Genomic DNA, 21,755 nt, shown 5'->3' on the forward strand with positions numbered 1-21,755 from the left:
CCCCGGAACGGTGCCAGACCGGGGGACGGCTGGTGGGGAGCACCGGGACCTGCGCTCACAGTGCCGGGGCACGGCGGGCCGGGCTCGGCCACACCGCCCGTGTCACCCGCGGGCACGGCGGGGCGCGAGGGCAGTGCAGAGAACCCGCCGGCACCGCCAGCGCCGTGAGGGGCCGCGCTCGGCCCGCCGCTGCCCGCCCTTCTCCCACCCCGCGCCTCCCCAAGGGGGACGGGCACTGGGACCGGGCCGGGGCCACGATGGGATCGGGACGGGACCGGGATGGGGACGGGACAGGGATAGCGATGGGACCGGGATCGGGGCCTGGACAGCGACGGGACCGGGATCGGGACAGAATCGGGATCGGGACAGAATCGGGATCGAGATCGAGATCGGGATCGGGATCGGGATCGGGATCGAGATCGTGGCCGCCCCGCACATGGCGCGCCCCGCCGACGCTCGCCCGCCCCGCAGGGCTGCCCTCCCAGACTGCCTGCGGGGCCCTCGCCGCGCCCCGCGCCTCTCCTCACCCGCCGCGCCGCTCGCGAGGTGACACGCCGGTGCCGCGGGCGGCCCGTGCGGGGACACGCGGACGGGGAGCGACCCGCCGCCCTCCCGGCCCTCCCGCCGGCCCCGCCGCCCGCTCCCCGCTCAGGCGCCGCGCGGGGGAGGCCCCGCGCGCTCCCGCCGCGCCTGCGCGCGGGGCGTTAAATGGGTGCGGGGCGGGCGGCGCGAGGCCCCGGGTACGGCGGCTGAGCGGAGGCGGCGCCGGGCGGAGCGGGAGCGGCGCGCGGGGTACGCGGGGCTGCGGCGCGGGGGGCGCTGCGGGGGGGCCGGCCCGGGGCGCGCGCGGCCCCTCAGCGCGGGCGGGCGGGCGGCGGAGCGGGGCCGGGCCGGGCCGGCGGCCGGAGGAGGAAGCGCGGCGGGCGGCGGTGAGGCCTGGAGCGGAGCGGCGCGGCGCGGGACGCCCGCCGGTGAGTGCGGGCGGGCGGGCGGGGATCCGCTGAGTCACCTGCCCCGCCGCCGGCGAGGGCCCGCGCGGCGCCCCTGGCTCGGGACGGGGCCCGGGCCGCGCTGCCCCCGCGCCGCGGGGCGAGCCCAGCCCGAGCCTGGCCGGGCCCCGAGGGCTGCGGGGGGAGGCGGGTCCGGCGGCCCCGCGCCCCGGCCGTGCCCCGCAGCGGGTGTTGCGGTGCTGCGGCTGCCGGGCCCGGTCTGCCCCTTTGGCCGGGGCCGGCGCGCTGGGCCGGGGGCGACACCGGGAGGCGGCGGGAGAACTTGGCCCTTCCCGCGGTGTCCGAGGGCCGGACTGTCGCGGGCTGGAAGGAAGAAGCTCCCGCAAAAGCGCACGGCTCGAAATCTGACGGCTTGGTTTTGTTTTAATCAGCTCCGCGGTCCAAGGCTTTGAACTAACCATGGATAAAAGAGGAGGTGTAACAGAAACGGAAAATGGCGATGCTTTCCTGGAGCTGAACAGAGTTACAACCAAATACCCTCATCGTTACACAAAGGTCAGCTCGCTCTCCTGCCCTCCTGGAGCTCTGTGTGGAGCTGCCGGTCACAGAAGGGGAGGGGGAGGTGGAGGTTCCGTGAGAGGGAAGCAGTGAGGGGAAAGCTGAAAAGCCTTTGCCTGGATTAGGATTTGTAGGGTGGTGTAAAACGAGCGCTTGGTAAATGTGATGTAGCTGTGCAATCCTGTCCTCGAGATACTTCTTGATTCCCACCACCTTGTTTGAATATCTGAGCACCCACAGCGTGTGCTGAGAGATTAAGGTAGAGACTGAAGTATATTGTCCTACCAACTCTCAAGCACTTACACTTCATAGTTAGTTCTAGTTCTGCTTTCGGCAGAGCTCCTTTAGTAGGTTGACCAAAATGTTTCTTTGCAGTGAGTGCCACTTCCTAGGAAGGTGTAGCACTCCAGATCTTATCCTGAGCATTCATGTGTTTACTGGATGCCTCCTGTAACATTAGAATTGCTCATATTTGGCTGCTGGAAGCTCGTACAGTTGATTCCAACTAATGCTTGATGTTAAAACTTGAGCACAGTTCCTTTTGTTTAACTGTAATACCTAAGGAGCAATACCTAAGAACAATAACTAAGTAACTTGCAATTAAAGGTTATTTCAGTACTAAATGAGGTGCTGTGGGGTTTAGGGCTCCACTCTTGTTTGGAGTTTTGGTACCACTGCTGAAAACTGGCTTTGGAAGGAGTCTGTAATGGGTGCTGGTTTTCCCAGGGCTGCAAGCTGTGGGAACAGGTGGTCATTGCCTTGTGGAAATCTGTTAAGATACTTTGCAGCAAATGGCCTGAAGTGTGGAACAGGGTGAGACAGTTTACTGTTGCTGACTGTGTTATCTTACTTGAGGAATTCAGAGCTGTTGGATCCCTGGTATGTTGTTTTCTAAAAGAAAAAAAATATCCTTGTGGCTCTGTTCTGTTGAGATAGTGAAGCTCTGGCTTGTTTTAACCAGACATCAACAATGAAACATGTACTTGAGAACTGGCAAAACTTCATGGGAATAGTATGGCTGTCCAGTTCTTTGACTTCTTAGAGAAGATGTGCACTTGATCTTCGAGGATGCAAAGTGTGCTCTTGGGCAGACCTTGGTACTCAGTTAACTGCTAAGTGAAGGAGGGGAGCTGGGTTTAGACTTTCCCTGATGAAAAAGTGGTATCTATACTTGTTCTGTCTTGCCCAGCTCCTCTCAGGGTAGTAACTGAGTGCAGCTTCAGATTCTGCTGCCTTTTGGGCAGCATTCAGCCAGTGCTGTGGTGGCTGTGCACTGAAACCAATGCATTTGTAGCTTCAGTTTTGTTAATTCAGTGCCTGTAGTTTCTGATCAGTTGCAGAACTGGTGCCAGAAGGTGTCTGGTCTTGTCTATCAGTTGGTTTTCAAGGAGTCTAAATCAAGAATTACCAGAAGTCAGTTGGTGTTGAAATATCTTCCCTCAGATTCTGGTTTTTATACATGTAACAGCTTAAGTATGGTTGGTTTAAGGTGCTCGTGTAATCAACATTGTAAGACATTTTTACATGTTCCAGTGTTGGGGGACATGCTGCTGATTTGGAAAGGGGACTGATTTCATTTAGTGGTTTGTATTCACTTACTACCAGTAGGAAAACAATTGGCTCATCCTATGAGTACTTTTAAGCTGTTTGATTAAAACTGTTTAATAACAGCTAAACACACTTTTTCATCCATGTACTTAAATGTACCACTGTGTGAATTAAACAGAAAATCACCAAAACCACACTTTGGAAGTGCCAGCACTCCTCTCCTCTGTTACAGGAGCTCTGTGTGGTCCAAGCTCTGTCTTTTCTAGCTCGTGGGAAGCTGTTGCTCCAAGGGTGCAGAGCTCATGAGCAAAAGCCAAGGAACAATTCAAATTTTCCTCACTTGAATGAAGGACTGTGATAGGATGTGATTGAGGGCCTGTGGACTCCCTCTCGTGGCCAGAGAACAGCCCATTCCCGATGTGGTGATGGACAGGGCTGTTAATACTTGTAGTATCTGCATCAGGCTGTGATAGTATTACAGCACTGATGTTACTCAGATTGAGGTTTATTTTGGGAAACTGTGGGCAGGGAGGCCTGTGTTCCTCCCTTTAATGGAGCTCTTTTTGCTGAAGGCTTGATGCTTGAATGTGTTTGTGAAGGTTTTATCCAGCTACCAAACTGCTATCTGCAAACTTTCAAGTATCAAGCCCACTCAAGTGATGAACTGGTTTTAATCACATGGGGATAACGATGTAAATGCTCTAGAGGATGTTGTGTTCTTGGAGGGATAAAGTAGAGATTTCCTTCAGTTTGGCTGGTGTATGGTGTCTGCTGTTAGGATTTCTTTATCCTTCTGTCTGCCCACTGATTTCTGCACAGTTGTGAATCAGTTCAGTACGGTTGGGAGTGAGGCAGATTGAGAGAAATTAATCTAGGGAGAAGGAGTATGTGTAATTAGAAATGTGCATCCTGATTGCAACCAAGTTAATGATGATTTAAGGCACTGATGATCACGCCATTAATAATGATTTTCAAATGCAACAAACTCTGGATTGATTGCCAGTCAAGTGACTGACTCAGGGTGTGCAGTGGTAAACTAAGGACTGTTTGAAAGCTGATAGAAAGTGGGAAAACAAGTAATCTTTCAGCACTGATTTGGTGTTGGGTGGAATGGGTAATTGTATTACATACATTTTGGTATCTTCCAGTTGATGATCAGAAGTGGCAAGTTTGTCTGGAATTTCCAGGTCCACACTAGTTAACTCGTATTGTGGTAATGCTTTTTTACCTGCTGAACATCCAACACAGCAGTTTTGATTCCTTCTTGAGAACTCAGCAGCTCCAGTGTCCATGATGCCTGTGTTGCTCACAAACTGAGCTGTGCAGGCAAGTGAAACATGTAAACATACATGGTGTGAACAGCCTGGGAGTGTTCCCAAGGACTGAACCTGACCTAGTAAGGATCAGTGCTCCAAAGAAGTGTTTGGTCAGTGGCCACTGATAGAACAGCTGAAACAAACTTTCACTGCAGTAGTTCACAGGATGTGAAACAACATATTGTGAAACTTGGCTTGTCCAATTGCAACACTAGATTGAACAGGCAGCTGGGAGTAGACAGTTTGAGTCACTTAAATCTTGGCTGGGTAAGACAACTAATGTCTGGATTTATTTTTTTGTCAGGAGGAGCTGCTGGATATTAAAGAGCGTCCCTACTCTAAGAAAAGACCATCTTGTCTTTCTGAAAAATATGACAGGTATTTTCTCAATTATACAAAGGCTGTGTACATTTCTCTCAAAATAAAAGTTTAAATTACAAAACACTGTTAGCTAAGAAATGCTCTTGTGTTGGTGGGAGATGCAGGTGCTACAGAGTTCAGTGTATGGCAGTTCTCAGGAGTACTAATCTGCTGGGAAGGGTTCATGCTCTGGCCAGGGATTTTGTGCTTTGAACACAGACTATTTTCTGCTGGGTCTCATGTTATAACTTCACACAACGCAAGTCTGACAGACTTGCAGATAAACTTCCAACACTATAGATGGTTGTGTAGCACAGACTGGGTCAGGTGGTAGCATCCTGCTTTGCTTGGTGGGTTACTTTCCCATGCTTACTTCACTTAAAAACGAAGATGAATGCTCTTGGCTTGTGTTTGTAAGTTTGCTAAGCAGCAGTTTCTTTACTAATCAGATTAATTTATTGTACCAATAAGTGAGATTGAAGTAAAATTACTTGAATGCTTAAGAGCAGCTACATATGATCTGCTTGAGCTGTTTCTCAGTGTGCAAGGCAAACTTCACCAATAACTAGCCTTGATAATCTGGTTGGTTTTGTACTTCCTCACTGTTACAGAAGGGATCCAAATACCATGTGTGGGGTAGTAAACCACAGCGGGCAAAGATTTAGAAGGTGGATGTGAAAGGTGTTCCATTTGTACAGGTTGCTAACCAGTGACTCCTGGGTTTTCAGCACAGCACTATGAATTATTTATTAGACTACAAGGTAGCCAACAATCCTGCCATTCTCTTTTCACAGTGATGGTGTCTGGGATCCAGAGAAGTGGCATGCATCTTTATATCCAACTTCAGGAAGAACTTCACCAGTGGAAAGCTTTAAAAAAGATTTGGATTCAGATCGGACTTCACTGATACGTAGGATAGTAGGTGAGTGTGTTCTCCCAGCACGAGGCTCAAACTGAACCTGGGCTGTTGGCAAAACCTTTCCTTTGGGATAACACAAAGGAGACTAAATAAAACCTCTCTGAAAATTGTTTGACTGTGTAGGATAAAAGTTTTGGCTGCTCTGACTAGACTGGAGTTGGTTTTCTGGTAACTTAGCTAAGAACAGCCTTAGGCAGCAGTCAGTTGTATCCCACTGTTCTTGCCCCACAGGAGATAATGCAAGTGCAGGGGACAGTTTCCCTGCAATTCAAGCCTGAGTACTTAGAAGGTCTATAGTGGGAAAGCAGGTGATTCCCTGCAGTGATTCCTCAGTGTCCAGCTGTAAATTCTTCTTGTTTGTGCTTCCTGTGGTCTCAGATAGATTAGCCTCACAAAAATAAGTCAGGAGTGTTTTCCTTCAAAAAGCCCTGGGATAGCAGCAAGGGTATGGAAGAGCCAACTCACTCGTCTTTGCTGATACTTGGAATTTACTTCTTTTTGTGTGGCCTTTGCCTTGCAGACCCGAGAGAGCGAGTGAAAGAAGATGACTTGGATGTGGTGTTGAGTCCCCAGAGGCGCAGCTTTGGCGGTGGGTGCCACGTGAGCGCGTCCGTGAGCTCCCGCCGGGCGGGCAGCCCGCTGGAGAAGGACAGCGACGTGCGCGTCATCGGCGGCCGCAGGATCGGCAGCGGAAGGATCATCTCCGCCCGCAACTTCGACAAGGACCACCGTGGGGGCGACTCCCGCGACGGCAGGGACCGCGACCGGGACCGCGACCGCGACTACAAGGACAAACGCTTCAGGGTCTGTGCTCTCTCTTCTGCTGCGTGTTAAATTACGGGGTTTGGGCCCTTAGGGAAGGTGCCAGGGCAGGTGAGCTGCACACAGCAGTGCAGTGTCCTGGGCAAGAAGGGCAGTGCTTCTTAAAAGCACCTTTGTGGTTGTGGGAGTTTGTTAGGCCTAGATGTAAACATTAATTTTAATAGGCCCTGATAATCTGATATAGATTAGAGGGGACAAGCATCACCTGACTTAAGCAGGCAAAGAAATGTTTCATACCAGATGATGCAAAACTGAGATGTAAATACAGTAGAGCAGAAGGTATTCTATCAGCATCATGGCTGCAGTAGACAGTGGTGTTGAGGGTGAGCACTTGGTGCTTGAGCAGCTTAGTTACTTCAGGCTGGGATGCATCTAATACTGTTTATCTTACCAACCTTATCTGTATTGACTTAGCAGCACGATACTCAAAAGTCCAGTAGTTCATCTACAGTCCTTAACCTAGCAGTTGTCAGTGAGTATTGTCTTTTACCTCAACAAGTGGAAGCTTTCCATGCTTCTAGGCTTGTTTTTTCAATGTTTTCTGCTTTTTAAAAAGAAGGAACCACTAGCCTACCTCTCAGCTTATAGAGGCCCTTGTAGATTAATAGCCTTTGGTGTAATGAAGCAGAAATTCAGCTGTGAAGTTTAAAATGTAAAAGTTTACTGAGTATACAGGGTGTGCATATAAACCTTAAAAAAACCCCAAAACCAGAACTGGTGTGAAAACATGGTCATTTGCTTTGCAAGTCAGGGAGGAAACTTAAAAAGCAGCATTTTATGGTTAATGTGATTAATATCTTGCTTCAGAGGGAGTTTGGTGACAGCAAACGTGTCTTTGGGGAGCGAAGAAGGAACGACTCTTACACTGAGGAAGAGCCTGAGTGGTTCTCTGCTGGTCCTACAAGTCAGTCTGAGACCATTGAGCTCACAGGCTTTGATGACAAAATTTTGGAGGAAGATCACAAAGGGAGAAAACGCACGAGACGACGCACGGCCTCCCTGAAGGAAGGTAAGGGCACATGTCACCCAGGTTTGCTTGTCTGACACTGTGGCACCTTCCTGGACAGGGAGGGGATTGTGCCAGATCCAGGCAAGTGTGAAAAAAATGCAGTTTACCAACCTTTTAGCTTGACCTTGCATAGTCTTTGGTCATCCTGAAGCACAGGGTCTAAGTCCTATAGGTGTTTACAATCTGAAAGATCAATTAGATGATAAAATGCTATTTTTTTTCCAAAGAAAGGCAGGATTGAGAGGCTGGGAAAAAACTTTGTATGGATGCTGAATAATACCAGGAACTGATAGGCTATTACAAAGTGTTGTTCTCTTCTATGTCTTGCTGGGTGCTAAAGCCTTGGTTTAAATTAAGCTTGTGCTCTGAGGTACTCGAAACACTATTTTCCCTTATAGCAATAATAACATTAGGAACACTCATTTGGACACTCAGCTGCCAGTCATGTAGCTGTGAGCTGAGTTTGGAGACTTGAATTTGTGTGCAGTCACTGGACTTCAAGTCTACAGTGATTATTACCACTGATAAAGCTGTACTATGGCAAGAGAGAAAATGACTTCTTACTGCTAGAAATTCTGCAGGTGGACAACAAAATGAATCCACTGCTACACTTCAGGTGTAACTGAGTTGTAGTGCAGTTCCAAACACACCAGGTCTGTAGTCATGTCACAGCTCTTTTGCAGCACCTTTTTGAGAAGTCTTTAAAGCAAGAAGTGCCCTGGTTTTGGAGGAGGAGCAGTATTAGTCAATTTGTCATGTGCTGACAACATTAAGAATCTGATTCAGGAAGGCAGAGACTGCCAGAGGATTCTTGATGTAAAACCAGCAGCAGCTGTTGCCCTCAGCACCTTTGTGTGCTTGGTGTGGCAGCACATCTGATGTGTGTTGTGCTCCCTGGGCTGAGCAGTTGTTCCTGCACAGTTCAGTGGCAAATCTTATTTTTTGAGCCAGGTAGTCTTGCCAACAGCCTGGAAGCTCTGTGGTAGGGCTGGGGTGGGTGCTGTGCAGCACAAGGTACCTGCTGAGCTGTCCTGTGGGTTGGGGTGCCTTGGTGCTGTGCTTCCAGTGCCTGGGCAGATGCACTGGCTGGTTTAGGCACAGTTCCCACAGGAAATAGCAGAGTTCAGTGATTCAGCAACCACCTGGCTTTCTTTTTAAGGGATAGAATGCAACGGTGGAGTGGTGGAAGAGGATGAAGTGCAAACTGTCCTTGCCAATGAAACTCCAGCAGATCAAGAAGTTCCTAGAGAAGCTGTTCTACAAGAGCCAGCTCCAGGAGAGTTTGACTTCAATGAGTTCTTTAACTTGGATAAAAGTGTTCCTGGCCTGGCTTCAGTGAGTATTTTGGTTTTTAAGACTGGCTCTATTCATGAGATGCACTTTTGCTGCTGCTGTGGATTCTGTGAAAGCTAAAACTTCTCACTTTGTGAGAGTTGCCTTATGCAGTGTGTAAGTCTACAATGAATTTTGTTAGGATGTCACTGCCAAAGTGTTATCCCTGGGAATGGCTCCATCTCCAAAGGATGTGTTTGAGGCAAACTAGCTGATTCCTTTCTTTTGGTCACTACTTGAAGACTCAAAATTGTCAGTGGGTCTTCTTTGGAAGTATTAAAGATCTCTTTAGAAAAGATTCACTGTACCAATTTAGTACAGCTGAAAACAACCTTTTCCATAAAAGTCTGGGAATTGCAGGAAACAGTTTTTAATGGAGGATTCCTGAAGGCAGAGAGCCTGGAGACACCTGATGAGTACTGAGATATGGCTGCACTATTATCAGTACCAGTAATGTGTCTTCAAGGGTTTGAATCTTTATTGCTTAGTACTGGTGATAGGTCTGTGACAAGTGTGACTGTGAGTTTGTACATCTCTTTATTTTTCTAATGTGTTGGAGCCAAACAATCAAAACCAAGTGGATCAATAGTCTTGTTTTTGCTGTTGCTGAGAGCCTTGTTTCAGACAAAACAAGTCTGATAGGAGAAAGCTGCCCTTCCTTTTGTCTAAAAGTAAACATGCTGCATGTTGAAGCTGCATCTGTGCCTACTGACCAGGCTTTAACTACTTTAATCTTGCAAGACAGGAAAAGCCTTGATCTGAGTTACATTTTAAAATGCACTGGTTTTTAAGTACTAGTTGGGGTTTTTTTACACTTCCCCTCTAGAACTGGGTATTTAATGGTCTTTGGGTGCTCTGATCATGCCATTTCAGTTACAGTTTTACTCTGAGCAAATGTTTGGTGTCAGTAAGATGTGCACTGGGTTATTTTAACTGACTGTACAAATGCTGCCGTTTTGGAAGGGGAAAAGCAGTTCAAAGCTTTGAAACTCTGGCAGCAGCATCTGGTTGTCTGCAGCAGAAGAATCTTGGTTGCACAGTAAAGCTTTTCAAAGGCCTTGCTGACCTTGCTTCTATTAAATGTTCTCTGTTTACCCTCCCATGACCAGATGATAGAGGATGTGCTGGGGGAAGGTTCGGTGTCTGCCAGCAGGTTCAGCAGGTGGTTTTCTAATCCCAGTCACTCTGGAAGTCGGTCAAGCAGCTTGAGGTCCACCCCACATGAGGAGCTGGAGAGGCTTGCAGGTAAGGCTCTAGGGCAGTGCAGGCTCAGGGAACCTCCTTCCACCTTCTTTCTTACCCACTCAATAAGAACATGGCAGATAAAGCTTTAGGACCGTGAATCCTCCCACAGCTTAACACGTGACATTCTTTTGGAAGCTCTTACAGTAAGCAGCTGTAAGTTCTTTTTTAATAAATGCTCTTGCCAGTGCTTCCTGATGATTTTCCAGCTGATCTTGGGCAATGGGTGTGAGACATAAAGGCATAACTTTTCAGTGGCATGTTGAAGTTGGATACCAGTGTATGTTCATCTCGAGCCATTGGGTTGGTAAACTGATGTCGCAGTGCTCCTGGTTTTGCTGTTTCAGGTCTAGAGCAAGCCATTCTCTCCCCTGGCCAGAACTCTGGAAACTACTTTGCTCCCATTCCATTGGAAGACCACTCTGAAAACAAAGTGGACATCCTAGAAATGCTACAGAAAGCCAAAGTGGACTTAAAACCTCTTCTCTCAAGTCTTTCAGCCAACAAGGAAAAGCTCAGAGAGAGCAGTAAGTGCCGCCTGAGCTCTTGTCGAGTTCTTGTGTCTCACAGCGAGAGGCTGAGTGTTCTGCAACCTCCCCTGCCAGACCCAGGATAGGCAGTGTTACAGATTTACCTACAGGACTGAAACCCCAGTATTCAACAGCTCTCAGCTGTCAGTACCATCACTGGTTCTTTTCATCCTATCCCAGGATGACACCAGACTCTCAGACTGGTTTACTGGCCAGTACTAATCATAAGATGATGTAAGTCTTGATCTGAGTTTCCATCTCTATGAGTGGCATTTGTTTAAGTTTTTCACACTGGAGACTGGCAATGTCAGCTCTGAAACTGGCATTTAAACTCTGGCTTTACCAAAAACGAATGGTGTAGGTTGTCCTTGGAAGTGTCTGTAATGGATCACACTCACCCATTAAGTGTCAGTAGCTAAGAAGTTGAGCAGTGGCTTGAGACTGTGATTTATTTCTTTTTTAAGTGCATACTGTAAACTTGAATTTCTCAGTATGCTGGCACTTGAAGCACAGTGCTCTGTCTGCTGCATTAATTAATTAACATAAAACTACAACAAAGCCTAATTAAGAGAAATCTTGGCTGGAATCTCAGGGAACTGAGTGTTGGAATCACTTTTGCCAGCATCAGCTGTTTTAACCAGAATTCATGCTCAAGGACACCTCCATGTTAGGGATTTGCATGTTTGGGCCCATGGCATGCACAGAGGGGACAAAATGCATGTGTTATGGAAATCTCGAGGTCTGATCCCAAATTGGCTTCTCTTTGGCAAGCAGCATGTGTTGCCATGTAAACTGGACTGGACAAAAGGTGCTCTCATTTGTGTGAAGCAGCAAGGAAGGAAAGCATCCAAGTTCTGCAAATGTTCTTAAGCATCCAGGCTGGGAGTGTTGGCTAACATGTGGAGAACTTTCTTAATTTGACTTAATTAGAACTACAAGTCTTCTGTGTTCTGCTCAGTCTGACTTTCCTACTAAAAGCTTTTTCCACTTTGATCCTCACAAACCAAGGATGAAGTTTGTGGGGAAGTTTCTATTCCCTCAAAAGTACCTGATGCAGGTTCTGTATTCCCACAAAATGCTGTACAGCTCTTGGAGTGTTGTGGAGCTTTCAGGTCAATTCTTCTCCACCAACATCATATTTATTCATGTTCTATACTGCATGTCTGTGTCATTGTTTCTTTTCTCCACCTTCTTGCCCAAATTTCCAGTAAATCCCTTTTCTTTGGGCCAACATCCCACTACAGCAACCCATGGCGTGCTCCTGTCTCTTTTTTTTCTCTTAAGGTGTCATACCTTGTGTTAGCTGGTCCATGAAGCATGTTTAGCCCCGATGTCAGGCACCAATAGGTATTTATATACAAATGTATACCCAGGAAAAAAGTATTGCTAATAGTACTTGTACCTTATTCTGCTTATGCCAGTGAAATCTTTAATTTCTGGGCAAAAACTCCAATTCAAACTTCATACTTATCAGGCTAAGTGTGTAACTGAGTCTCCAAAGTATCTAGATTTTCCAGGTATGTATTCCTTACTTAGGATGGCTTTGGGCAGGGTGACACTGTGGCTGGAAGGCTATCTGGTCTCCTGGAGTAAATGCAGCTTTTCTAATTGAAAAAGAACTAACTCAGTTGTCACACTAACATTCTTTATTAAATGCTGGAGAAGTTGTAAAATGTAGTAACAGCATGTCTTGTAGGATAAATGAAAGGCGGGGAGAACTGAGCAGCTGAAACCTGACCAGGTTCTTGTGGAGCCTTCCATGCCAGTAGTTGTGCATGTCAGTTCTCTGAATTTGAATATTAGTCAGTCTAAACACAGGTCAGTCAAGGTTTGACAGTAAATAAGTTTTGGCTGTTCCTTGTTTTCAAACAACTTGTGTTCTGCACCTGCACAACAATTATTAGCTGCCTTGACAGCAGAATTGTGGCTTACCTGAATTTCTCCTGTGTTTCTCAGCACATTCAGGAGTTGTACTTTCAGTGGAAGAAGTTGAAGCTGGGCTAAAAGGCCTGAAAGTGGATCAGGAGGGAAAAATTGCCACTCCCTTCATGGCTGAGCAGATGGAGGAAGCCCTGAATGCCACTGGCTCCAGGCAGATGAAGAAGGATGGAGACATGACGGCGTTTAACAAACTAGTGAGCAGCATGAAGGCCAGCGGGACCCTGCCCTCGCAGCCCAAAGCCAGCGTGAGTGCAGAGCCCTGTCACCTGTGCTAATGGCCTGGGAACCCCTGACATGGCCCTCCTGATCACCTGTGAGCCATGAGCAGTGGGATGCAAAATACAGGCTTGCATTTAGGGTATTGTTCTTTGGAGGGGAAACTAAGAGGGGCTTTGGTCTCTTTTCCCCAGCCAAAGCAGTTAATTCAGTTCAGAATTTTACAGGGTTGATTTAAGTGAAGTTTCTGGAAGTCCAGAACTCTTAAGGCTGTGTGAGAAGTCTGATAATTGCTACCTTGGAAGGGCACCTGTGTGAGTATCTAATACAATGGATTCATATCTGGACTTGAAAGCTGTACTTGCCCCCAGAAAGATCCCATATGATGAAAAGGCTCAATCTTCTGAATCTTCTATAGAGATTGTTTTGATTAGTGTATAAGGTTCTCCTGTGCTGAACTCCTCCTGCCTGAACCTTATTTAATAAAGACCAGCACCTCTGCAGAGAAGTACTGTCTGTAACAGACCTCATCAGTCCACTCTTCATGGAGGACCCACTGGTGTTGGTTTCATGGTTGCCTTAGTGCTGCTGTTGAAGGCACCTCTATTAAATGCTTGTGATGTGGCTGCAGCCAACACCAAACCTGGAGCTCAGCTGGTTTTGGTGACCTCTGTTCTAACAGAGGTTTGTCAGTGCACAGTCTAATGTTCTAAACTTAGCCTTTAGCATTATTTTTACTTTAGTGTTATTGGCACTAAGATAAAACTGAAGTGAATGCTTGTTAGCTGGAAGGCTAATGTTAAACAACAGATGATACTGAGGTTTAGACCATAAGAGACTGTAGGATGGCATTTCATCCTGCCACTGCCTGCCCAAACAGCCTGCTTGCCCCAGGAGCTATCAGCAACCACTTCTGGCACCATAACATGCTTCTAACAACTCAGGAAGTCTCAAGCCTTTGTTTTTCCTGCCAGACTATACCCAAGGACTTCTAGACTCATCCCACTTCACTAAAAGATAGTGAAAAATGTAAATCTGCCCTGTGAACAATTTGCAGACGGATATCAGGCTTAAATCAAGACTTTAATTTCTGGCTGTCTCTTTGCATTGGTGTGTGTGACTGGGATGCACAGAACAATATCTAAAATAATTTCTCTGATACACAAACACTTTTCAGTTTGTGCACATTTTCAGTTATCCACTGGTTGAATGTTCAATCTCCAGCTTACACAATTATATAAAATCTTGTGTTTGACTCAGATTTGAATGGGGCACAGTGAACCCCCTGCATGCAGTCTGGTATTTCCTTAGCTAGGGAGGGTCTGTGAGCCAGCTCAGCCCTTCATATGGCTGGGATTTTATTTGGCTGATGCCTAAACTGCTGTTCTAACAGGTGAAATTACTTCTGTCACTGAGACAAATGTGGATAGTCTTAATGAATTTGGTTGTATCTGTGTCTAATTTAGTGTTTTCATTTTTTAGCAGAGCCTTGAAAGCCACTTAATGTCACCTCCAGAGATGTCGGGCCAGTCTCTATCAAAGAATATTCTGCAGGTATTAATACTGGGGGGAGGGAAATGCTTGAAAGCACATTCCCAGTGGGAAAACAAAAGTTATTTTCAAGGAAGACATTTAAGGGAATTATGGGATCAGTAGTGAGATGTGATTCTGCAGAGAAGAGAGAACTAGTCACTAGTGCAGGTTAGTTAGAAATTTGTCTTCTCCTGCTATTTCCTGTAATTACAACTTGGAAAGGAAAAGCCTATTAAGTGCCTAATTCTGGGCAAACCAGAATTGGTGTATCAGTTGCACAATTCCCCCTTGTCTCTACCTTGCTATAAATAGGATGGCCTGTAAGTGCAGTAAAATGAGCTTGTTTGTGTGATTTGGTCATACCTGAATGTTCTTTATTACTTATTTTTAGGAACTTCTTGGCCCACCCATTGCCAGACCTGCTTCCTCGAATGTCTTGAGTGGCCTGATGGGTGGTTTGGAGCCTGCAGCCTCCCTGCTGACACAGAGAGCCCCCTCTCCCCCCCTCCCACCCGTGTTCCCCACACGAGCAGCCTCTGCCGATTACCTGCGCCACAGAATCTCCTCCCCCATCGGTGAGAGCGGCTGCAAAGGGGTTCTGAGGACCTGGGGCTGTTTAAAGAATGCCTTGCAGAACTGTAAAAACTTCCTGGCACTTGGTGGGCAACTAGGGCAGTGTCTCTAGTGTTAAACTGATCAGCCAGACATCCCACGTTGTTCTGCTGTGGAATAATGTGCCCAGCTGCTGGGCAAGAATCTCATTTTCAAGGACTACGTGGCCATTTGTATGGCAAAACTCTACCAGAGCCTCCTTTGTAGCTCCTCAGCCCAGTGACAAGGGAGAGACAGTTCTCTGTGGATTTAAGGGGAGAGCTGAGTCTTCCTTAATTCATGTTTAATTGCTTTACTCCAGGATATATTGTATGTACTGGAAGAAACTGTTAGTTCTTTTAAATACAACTCTTGAATGTTCTTTAGGTTTTGGACAAGGTTCTCAGCAATTGCTTGGTGATCCATTCCCAGGTGTAAGGAAGCCCATGAGCCCAGTTGCTGCACAGGTTAGATGACATGCCTTTTGTTTAATGTATATTCATCCCTTTTTATGGTGTGTGGTCTAGGCCTGACCTTTGGAAACACTCAGCTGTTGCATTCAGATGTTGTGCTTCATTACATTTACTCTGAGTGTGAGGATGCAAAGTGTAATTTAGTACAGTCTCAAAATCTCATTGCAATTTGACCTGTCTTAGAGTACCTCAAGTACGAGATTTTTTTGATGCTTCCATTGCCTGTCAATCAAACAGAGGCTGTTGGGTGGACACTTTGTGAATGCATTAGTAGCTATAGCAGTCAGTCTTCAGTATCTTAAAAAAACCCCAACCAAATCCAGGCTTTGATTTGTGTTTTTTATGCAACTCTGCTCAGATGAGTCCCTTGGAGATACAGCAAGCTGCATTAGAGGGACTGGCACTCCCACATGACTTGGCCCTACAGGCAGCAAACTTCTATCAGCATGGCTTTGGCAAACCACAAATGGACAAAAGCAGAGATGGCTACAGGAACAGGTGAGTGTCTGACTGCAAAATTTAAGGGGTACACTGTTAATTGATTTTTAATGTGAATATTGTCTTTCAGTAGGTACTGGCAGCAGTCACTCAGGCTTGCCTTGGTTCTTGGCAGTGCTGCCTTTGATTCTGTGCCAGGACCAGAGCTGACCCTCTGCTCACTGACTCCTTGTCCCCTCACAGGCAGCAGCGGGTGACGAAATCCCCAGGCCCAGGACACAGAGGGAATGCCTCCTCTCCAGCCCCTGCAGCATCCATCACGAGCATGGTCAGTACCTCACGGGCAGGGGTTGAAGGGAAAGCTCTGCAAGTGTCTGCAGGAACTGCATTGGAGCAGTGGTGATGGGTGGGAGAAAGGGAGGCCATGGGGGACTTAATCATATTCTTGCTGTATCAGTGGACACTGATACAAGAATCAGTTACACTTTGTGCTCAACTGAATGTCTTCACCTTGGAAAAGAGCATTTTCTGACTGACTGCTGTTGTAGCTAAAACTGAGCAAGCACCATTAATGGTACCTTGACTTGGTCTTCTGAAATCAAATGATTATGAAAACTCAGGCCCTCATATTTGGTGCTTAAGTTTTCAGTAGGCAAGTGCTGAAAGTCATTAGCAATTGTAGAGAACTCTGGGAATGAAGTGTCTGACCTAAGTGTAGGTTGAAGTAATACCTGGGAGCTTCAGGGTCACTTTGAAAATGAGTAAAATCTCAAAGCCAAGTTGTTGCCTCCCTGCCCTCAGTACTGTGTAGAATGTTGCTTTGATAAATTTTCCAGTGAATCAGTCAAGTATTTGCTGCAGCTCAGGACTGACAGAGACTGTCTAAATCAAACAAGTGCTTCTGTTTGTATTTCAAATGAGTGACTCCCACAGGTGCTGTGGGAGTTTGAATGGGGGAAAACAGGAATGAGGCAATAGTTGTGGGCAGCTCAGTCAGCCCTGGCTAACAGAGATAAAGCAGCTCTGTGGGAACGCCCCTGGAGCTGCTGTTGGGAACAACAGCAAGGAGCAAACAGCTCTAACTTAAAATACAGCTCAGCTATTTTGTTTCAAGCCTGTTAAGGTACATTTAATATTGAGAACAGCTGCTGGTTTTGGTATTGGAGTTCTGCAAAAGCTAAAGAGAAGTGCTTCCACTAGAGGAAAGGATAAAGCTCTGAAATGAGGTGAGGTAAAATCACAGGCACACAGTGGCTGATTCAAAAGAGCTTTAAGTAAAAGGAGGTGCTAGAATTGGTGTCCACCCATCACAGAGAGTGTGGCCTGGGTAGTGAGCACTGGGTAAAGCTTTGCATGTCTCTGTGCTCTCTGCAGCTGTCTCCTTCCTTCACGCCTACCTCGGTGATTCGCAAGATGTACGAGAGCAAGGAGAAGAGCAAAGAGGAGCCAATTTCTGGGAAAATGAAAATCAGTGATGTTAAAGATGAAAATCAGAGACCAAATGAAGGTATGGTAATGGCTTTAGAATTTCACAAGCAAAAGGGATTTGGTATAGAATCAAATTGCTTCAGCACATAATGCACCCAGGCTGCCTTTAGACATTCCTGATTCATGGAGATGAGGGTGTTGGAGTGAGCCTGTAGTGAGAGGGGGCCTGGAGCTATGGAGGGGATACACTTCAGGTGCAGCCTTCCAGCAGTGTTGGGTGTGTAAGTTTGTGAGCAACAGTGACACTAAGACCATAGCTGTTTGTTTGCAACTTTTCTTGGTGAACAAGCACAGTAACAATAGTGCTTTCATGGGCTACACCAGTAACTGAGAACATAAGAGTTCTCTTGAGACATTCTAACTGAACAGTCCAAGCTGAGACCAATTAAGCTCTTAAGTGTAGCAGATCAGGGAAACATTTTGTCACCCAAACTGATGTAAGAGGCTATTAAAGGAAACACTGACAGCAGTTGCCTGACCCAGTCAGACTGGCTAATGGCCACAACGTTGTACTTCAGTGCTGGTAATACAGGTACCTTGCAGTTCCTGTCAGCAGTCCAGCTAGAATACCTTAACTGTAGCAGTTGATTCCAAGGTAACTTAGGCCTTGCCTAACTGATCTGGATGGTCTGTGGAAGTAGCTTCTTGAGGTACTTTAGGGTTCCAAATCTTGCCAAGCAGGTGGCAGACAGAAGGCTGCTGCTAACCCCCAAACACATCTAAACTGAAAAGCCATCTTGGGCTAGATCTCTGGCACAACTCCAAATTACAATCTTCTCTAGGTGAGATCTCTTGTAGCTCCTGTCACCTTTGGCACTGACTCATCCATGTTGCCAGTTCAAAATTCATTTAAAAAAAAAGGAAAAAATGAGAACTAAAGGTGGAGTTAGTGCTGATTCTGGTCTAATTTAAGCTTGATGTCAAGAGATTTCTGTGGAACATATTCCTTCTCATTACTCTTTTGAAATAATTTGGCCAGAAGCATCCAGGAAAGAGATGCTATTAAATATATATGACTACAGTTCAGCTAGTTCTGGAATCTTAACTATCAACTCCAATCATTAGCTTTAATTTTCATTAGGTGCAATCTCTAGCTGTGGACTGTAATAGTTGTATTCAATTCTAGCTACAGATAACCTACTGTCTAGTTCTGTGGAGAATGCAGATCAAGGAACTTTGCCCACCTTAGGTACCAAACTACCTGCACTGCAACGCTCTGCATGTTCCACACCTCTTACCCAAGCAAATCGTTGCACCAAAGAGCAAGACTACAGGCCCAAATCAGCTGGTAGGAAGACTCCTACAATGGCCTCCCCAGTACCAGGAGGCCCTTTCCTTCGTCCTGTTCATCAAGTACCCCTTGTTCCCCATGTACCACTTGTACGACCTGCTCATCAACTGCACCCAGGACTGGTCCAGAGAATGCTGGCACAGGGGGTCCACCCGCAGCACCTTCCTCTGCTGCAAGCAGGTAAACCATATTTTTTTATCCCCTGAATTTTAATGCATGTTCTCTTTAAGACTGACCTTATGTTAAGGACAGCACAAACTGATATTACTGGTAATGCTTATTACATCAGAAGTTACCTTTAAAACCAGGCAGTAAATTCCAATGCACTTGAATATATGTGTTTTGTTTTGCTTTAAGCTCCTTATGCTCATCAGGTAACAAGTTTTTCTTGCTCACATTCAACAGGTATGCTTCCCCCTGGAGTGGACCTGTCTCACTTGCAGGGAATATCTGCTCCCATCCTTGGCCAGCCTTTTTACCCACTGCCAGCAGCGAGCCATCACCTGCTGAACCCGCGCTCGGGGACGCCTCTGCAGCTGGCCATGATGCAGCAGCAGCTGCAGCGATCAGGTGGGTCACAGCAACACCAGGAGTGGGAGCTGTAGGACACTGGGAGCCTGTTCCAGGTACTGTACTGGCTGGGCCGTTTGTGTGCACTGTGCTGGCAGGAAGCTACTTTAATTTAGTTATTCATAATCACTAACCTCTTGTGGGTATCAGGCAGTTTTGGCCACTGCAGGCTCTGCCAGAAGGAAGTCCAAGGGAAGTGCTTGGTTTCAGAACATGTGTTGGTACTGACAGCTCTGCCTCTTGCAGCATGTGTGCAGCTTTCAGCCTTGCTGGGACAGAGGCCACCCACCATCTCCAGGGAAATGCTATTTGATTCTGGTCTTCCAGCTCAAATCTCTGATCCTGTGTCCAGAACTGGCAGTGTCAGGCCATTTATGGGAGTACTAAGGACAACAAACACATGGTGCCTAGATTTCCCCAGGCTCACAAAATGAGTAAAAGCCACATTCAGCTCACATGCCTTATCAGGTGATAGCTCAAGGGCAAATCTGTGCTGGGTATTACTTCACCTCTAACAGTTTTACATTTCACAGGCTCTGGAGCACAGGGATCACCTGCTGGTGCACAAACAGCCCCTCAGAATCTGCTGCCTCGGACTGGATTGTCTCACGGGCACACACAGCTCGACCATCGCCCCAGCCAGAGGAGTGGCTCTCCCATTGGCCTTGCAAAGTGGTTTGGCTCCGATGTGCTGCAGCAGCCTCTCCCCTCCATGCCATCCAAAGTCATCAGTGTAGATGAACTGGAATACCGGCAGTGAACAGTGACCACTGGGTGGAACACTTGTGATTCTGTAGACTGGATAAAAATGTCCATAGTCAGGACTTCACCTCTTGTTTGGTTTTTTTGGGGCTTTTATTTTTAGTACTCTGTGCAAAATTTCTTTTTGAGAGACTAAAGCACATGGCACCTGTCCTGGTCTCACGTCTGCATCAAGACTAAAGGATCCATTGTGGCTTGGATAGTGAAGCCTGAAGAAATTTAGATGCACGACAAAGCCAGTTTAATCCTGGAAGTGTCTATTTTTTTTTTGTAAGATATGTGAATGAAGTGCTGATATTCTCTAGTGTAGAGGTAGCAGCTATAGATTCCTTCTGCAGAAAACTACATGTATAGACCCTTCTGTACAGACTTGTGTATAAACAATCTTTTGTACATACACACCTAGAATAGCCTTTTTGAATCTATACAGCTGTATATAAGAGTAGCTGATAACAGTTGAGCTTTAGTTGTGCCTATGGTTTGGACCTTTCTCCATTGTACATGTGGGACTTTCTTTAAGATTAAAGTTGCATATCCTAAGTGTGAGTGAACAGGATGAAGTTGCTTTGCCTTTTCTTGCTGCTCATCTCCTCTAGGTCTCCCTCTCACATCTTTGTCACATACTGTGCACTCAGTGTAGCTCAAGTGTCAAAGTAAAAGCCCATCTTGCTGTCTGTGTAACAAAGGTCTGATTCCCTGTGTGTGACTCTGGCCACCAAATGAGAGATTCAGTCTTTGAACAGCCTTGAGGATGGGATGTGGTGCAGTCATGATAAAGCCAGATCTTCAGTCTGTAGGTACCTACTGGTGTTGTTCCTTCAGAGGGCTGGTGCTGGTCCTTGTTTAGCTACAGTATTTTCCTTGTTTTAATCTTTCAGTCCAGTTACTAAAGGTCATCAAAATGGAGCCTTTGAGTCCTCACCCTTCAACTCCTCAGTCATAGCTGTGGAATATTCTGTACTGCCTTCAGTGCTGTTTCTAGAAGGGAGTCCCAAGAACTGTCCTCAGTCCCGTGTGCATCCAGCGATGCAATTACTGTGAAACTTGCTTTTGGAGTCTTGTTCTGTGGCTTGAAAGGGGGAGGATGGGGTAGTTTTGTGATCTTACTGTGTATATTTGGTTTTTAAAATACTATGTTTCTTTTAAGCCTGTTTCACTTTCCTGAACAGTTAAATGTTCTCTTCCATCCTTCTGCATGGTTCCTCACTTCACTCCCTCACTTGTGTTCAGTCTAGTACTGCTGTCATGTCCTCTGTCTAGCTTAGGCCATTGTGCTCTTTTAAAAGAGGTGGAAGCAAAACCAGAATTCTCACAGACTTGCTCTTTCTTAGGTCTCACTGAAAGCAAAACCAGCAGCAGGGGGAAAAAAAAGAAAAAAGCACTTGTCTGTATCCTACCCCCTGTCAGTGTGCTGTGGTGGGTTTGTTTCAGTCCAGCAGAGACAGTGTTGTATGGAAATAGCAAGCTGAAATCTCCAAGGTGGAAGCTGTTGGGTGTCACCCACACTTCTAGTGGTTGTTCCAAAAACAATCCCTGTAAAACATGCAATCACCAGCTTGTCCTTGTAAGACTGTTTTCATACTTTTTTAACTTGACACTTTCCCAGTAACGTTCTGTAAATAAAGTTGATTCTACCAGCTGTCTGTATCAACTGCTCTTGTATTAAATTGTCAGTATATTAATTTTTAAACACTGTTCCTGGGTGTAAGCTGGAACCATGGTTTGAGGTGACCTGTAGAAAATTTCAGGTGGTGCATGGGTGGAGAGGAACAGTCTGTTTGAAGGTAACTGACCTCCCTGAAGACACAGACTGGAACTGCTGCATTGAACTGTCAGGGGTTAAGTGTGAGGAATGAGATTCAGTGT

The 21,755-nt window shown here is 46.6% G+C and overlaps 2 protein-coding genes across 16 annotated transcripts in view; one reads left to right on the forward strand and one right to left on the reverse strand.

Annotated features, from left to right (window-relative positions):
• The window catches only part of SFI1 (SFI1 centrin binding protein), a 31,706-nt gene extending 31,058 nt beyond the window's left edge, over positions 1 to 648 (reverse strand). For all 9 annotated transcript variants that reach the window (XR_011699311.1, XM_071572463.1, XM_071572466.1 and 6 more), the window contains exon 1: positions 528 to 648. The gene's annotated coding sequence lies outside the window, so the exon portion shown is untranslated. The remainder of the gene's footprint in view (positions 1 to 527) is intronic.
• Positions 649 to 723: 75 nt separating this feature from the next.
• Positions 724 to 21,528, forward strand: EIF4ENIF1 (eukaryotic translation initiation factor 4E nuclear import factor 1). 7 transcript variants are annotated; one of them, XM_071572056.1, is made up of 19 exons: positions 724 to 792; positions 1,382 to 1,505; positions 4,677 to 4,750; positions 5,527 to 5,654; positions 6,172 to 6,455; positions 7,281 to 7,482; positions 8,642 to 8,817; positions 9,924 to 10,059; positions 10,404 to 10,583; positions 12,543 to 12,772; positions 14,226 to 14,297; positions 14,668 to 14,851; positions 15,255 to 15,334; positions 15,699 to 15,838; positions 16,022 to 16,106; positions 17,153 to 17,285; positions 18,393 to 18,737; positions 18,963 to 19,127; positions 19,661 to 21,528. In XM_071572056.1, exons 2-19 carry the CDS (start codon positions 1,410 to 1,412, stop codon positions 19,885 to 19,887), a joined length of 2,937 nt encoding a protein of 978 aa, XP_071428157.1. In that variant the 5' UTR covers positions 724 to 792; positions 1,382 to 1,409; the 3' UTR covers positions 19,888 to 21,528. The 7 variants fall into 7 exon arrangements, with proteins under 7 accessions (XP_071428157.1, XP_071428161.1, XP_071428163.1 ...); XM_071572060.1 differs by having other exon boundaries at positions 18,456 to 18,737; XM_071572062.1 differs by having other exon boundaries at positions 18,675 to 18,737.
• The last annotated feature ends 227 nt before the right edge of the window (positions 21,529 to 21,755 follow it).

This window comes from Pithys albifrons, chromosome 17 (genome assembly GCF_047495875.1).
Source record: "Pithys albifrons albifrons isolate INPA30051 chromosome 17, PitAlb_v1, whole genome shotgun sequence".
NCBI lineage: Eukaryota > Metazoa > Chordata > Aves > Passeriformes > Thamnophilidae > Pithys > Pithys albifrons.

What these genes read in the sequence shown, in the direction of transcription:
- EIF4ENIF1 (XM_071572056.1), top strand. Translation starts at nt 1,410, where the DNA reads ATGGATAAAAGAGGAGGTGTAACAGAAACGGAAAATGGCGATGCTTTC. An exon ending in ACCCTCATCGTTACACAAAG is followed by an intron (nt 1,506 to 4,676) that starts GTCAGCTCGCTC and finishes TTTTTTTGTCAG; the next exon opens with GAGGAGCTGCTGGATATTAA. An exon ending in CAGCATCCATCACGAGCATG is followed by an intron (nt 16,107 to 17,152) that starts GTCAGTACCTCA and finishes TGCTCTCTGCAG; the next exon opens with CTGTCTCCTTCCTTCACGCC.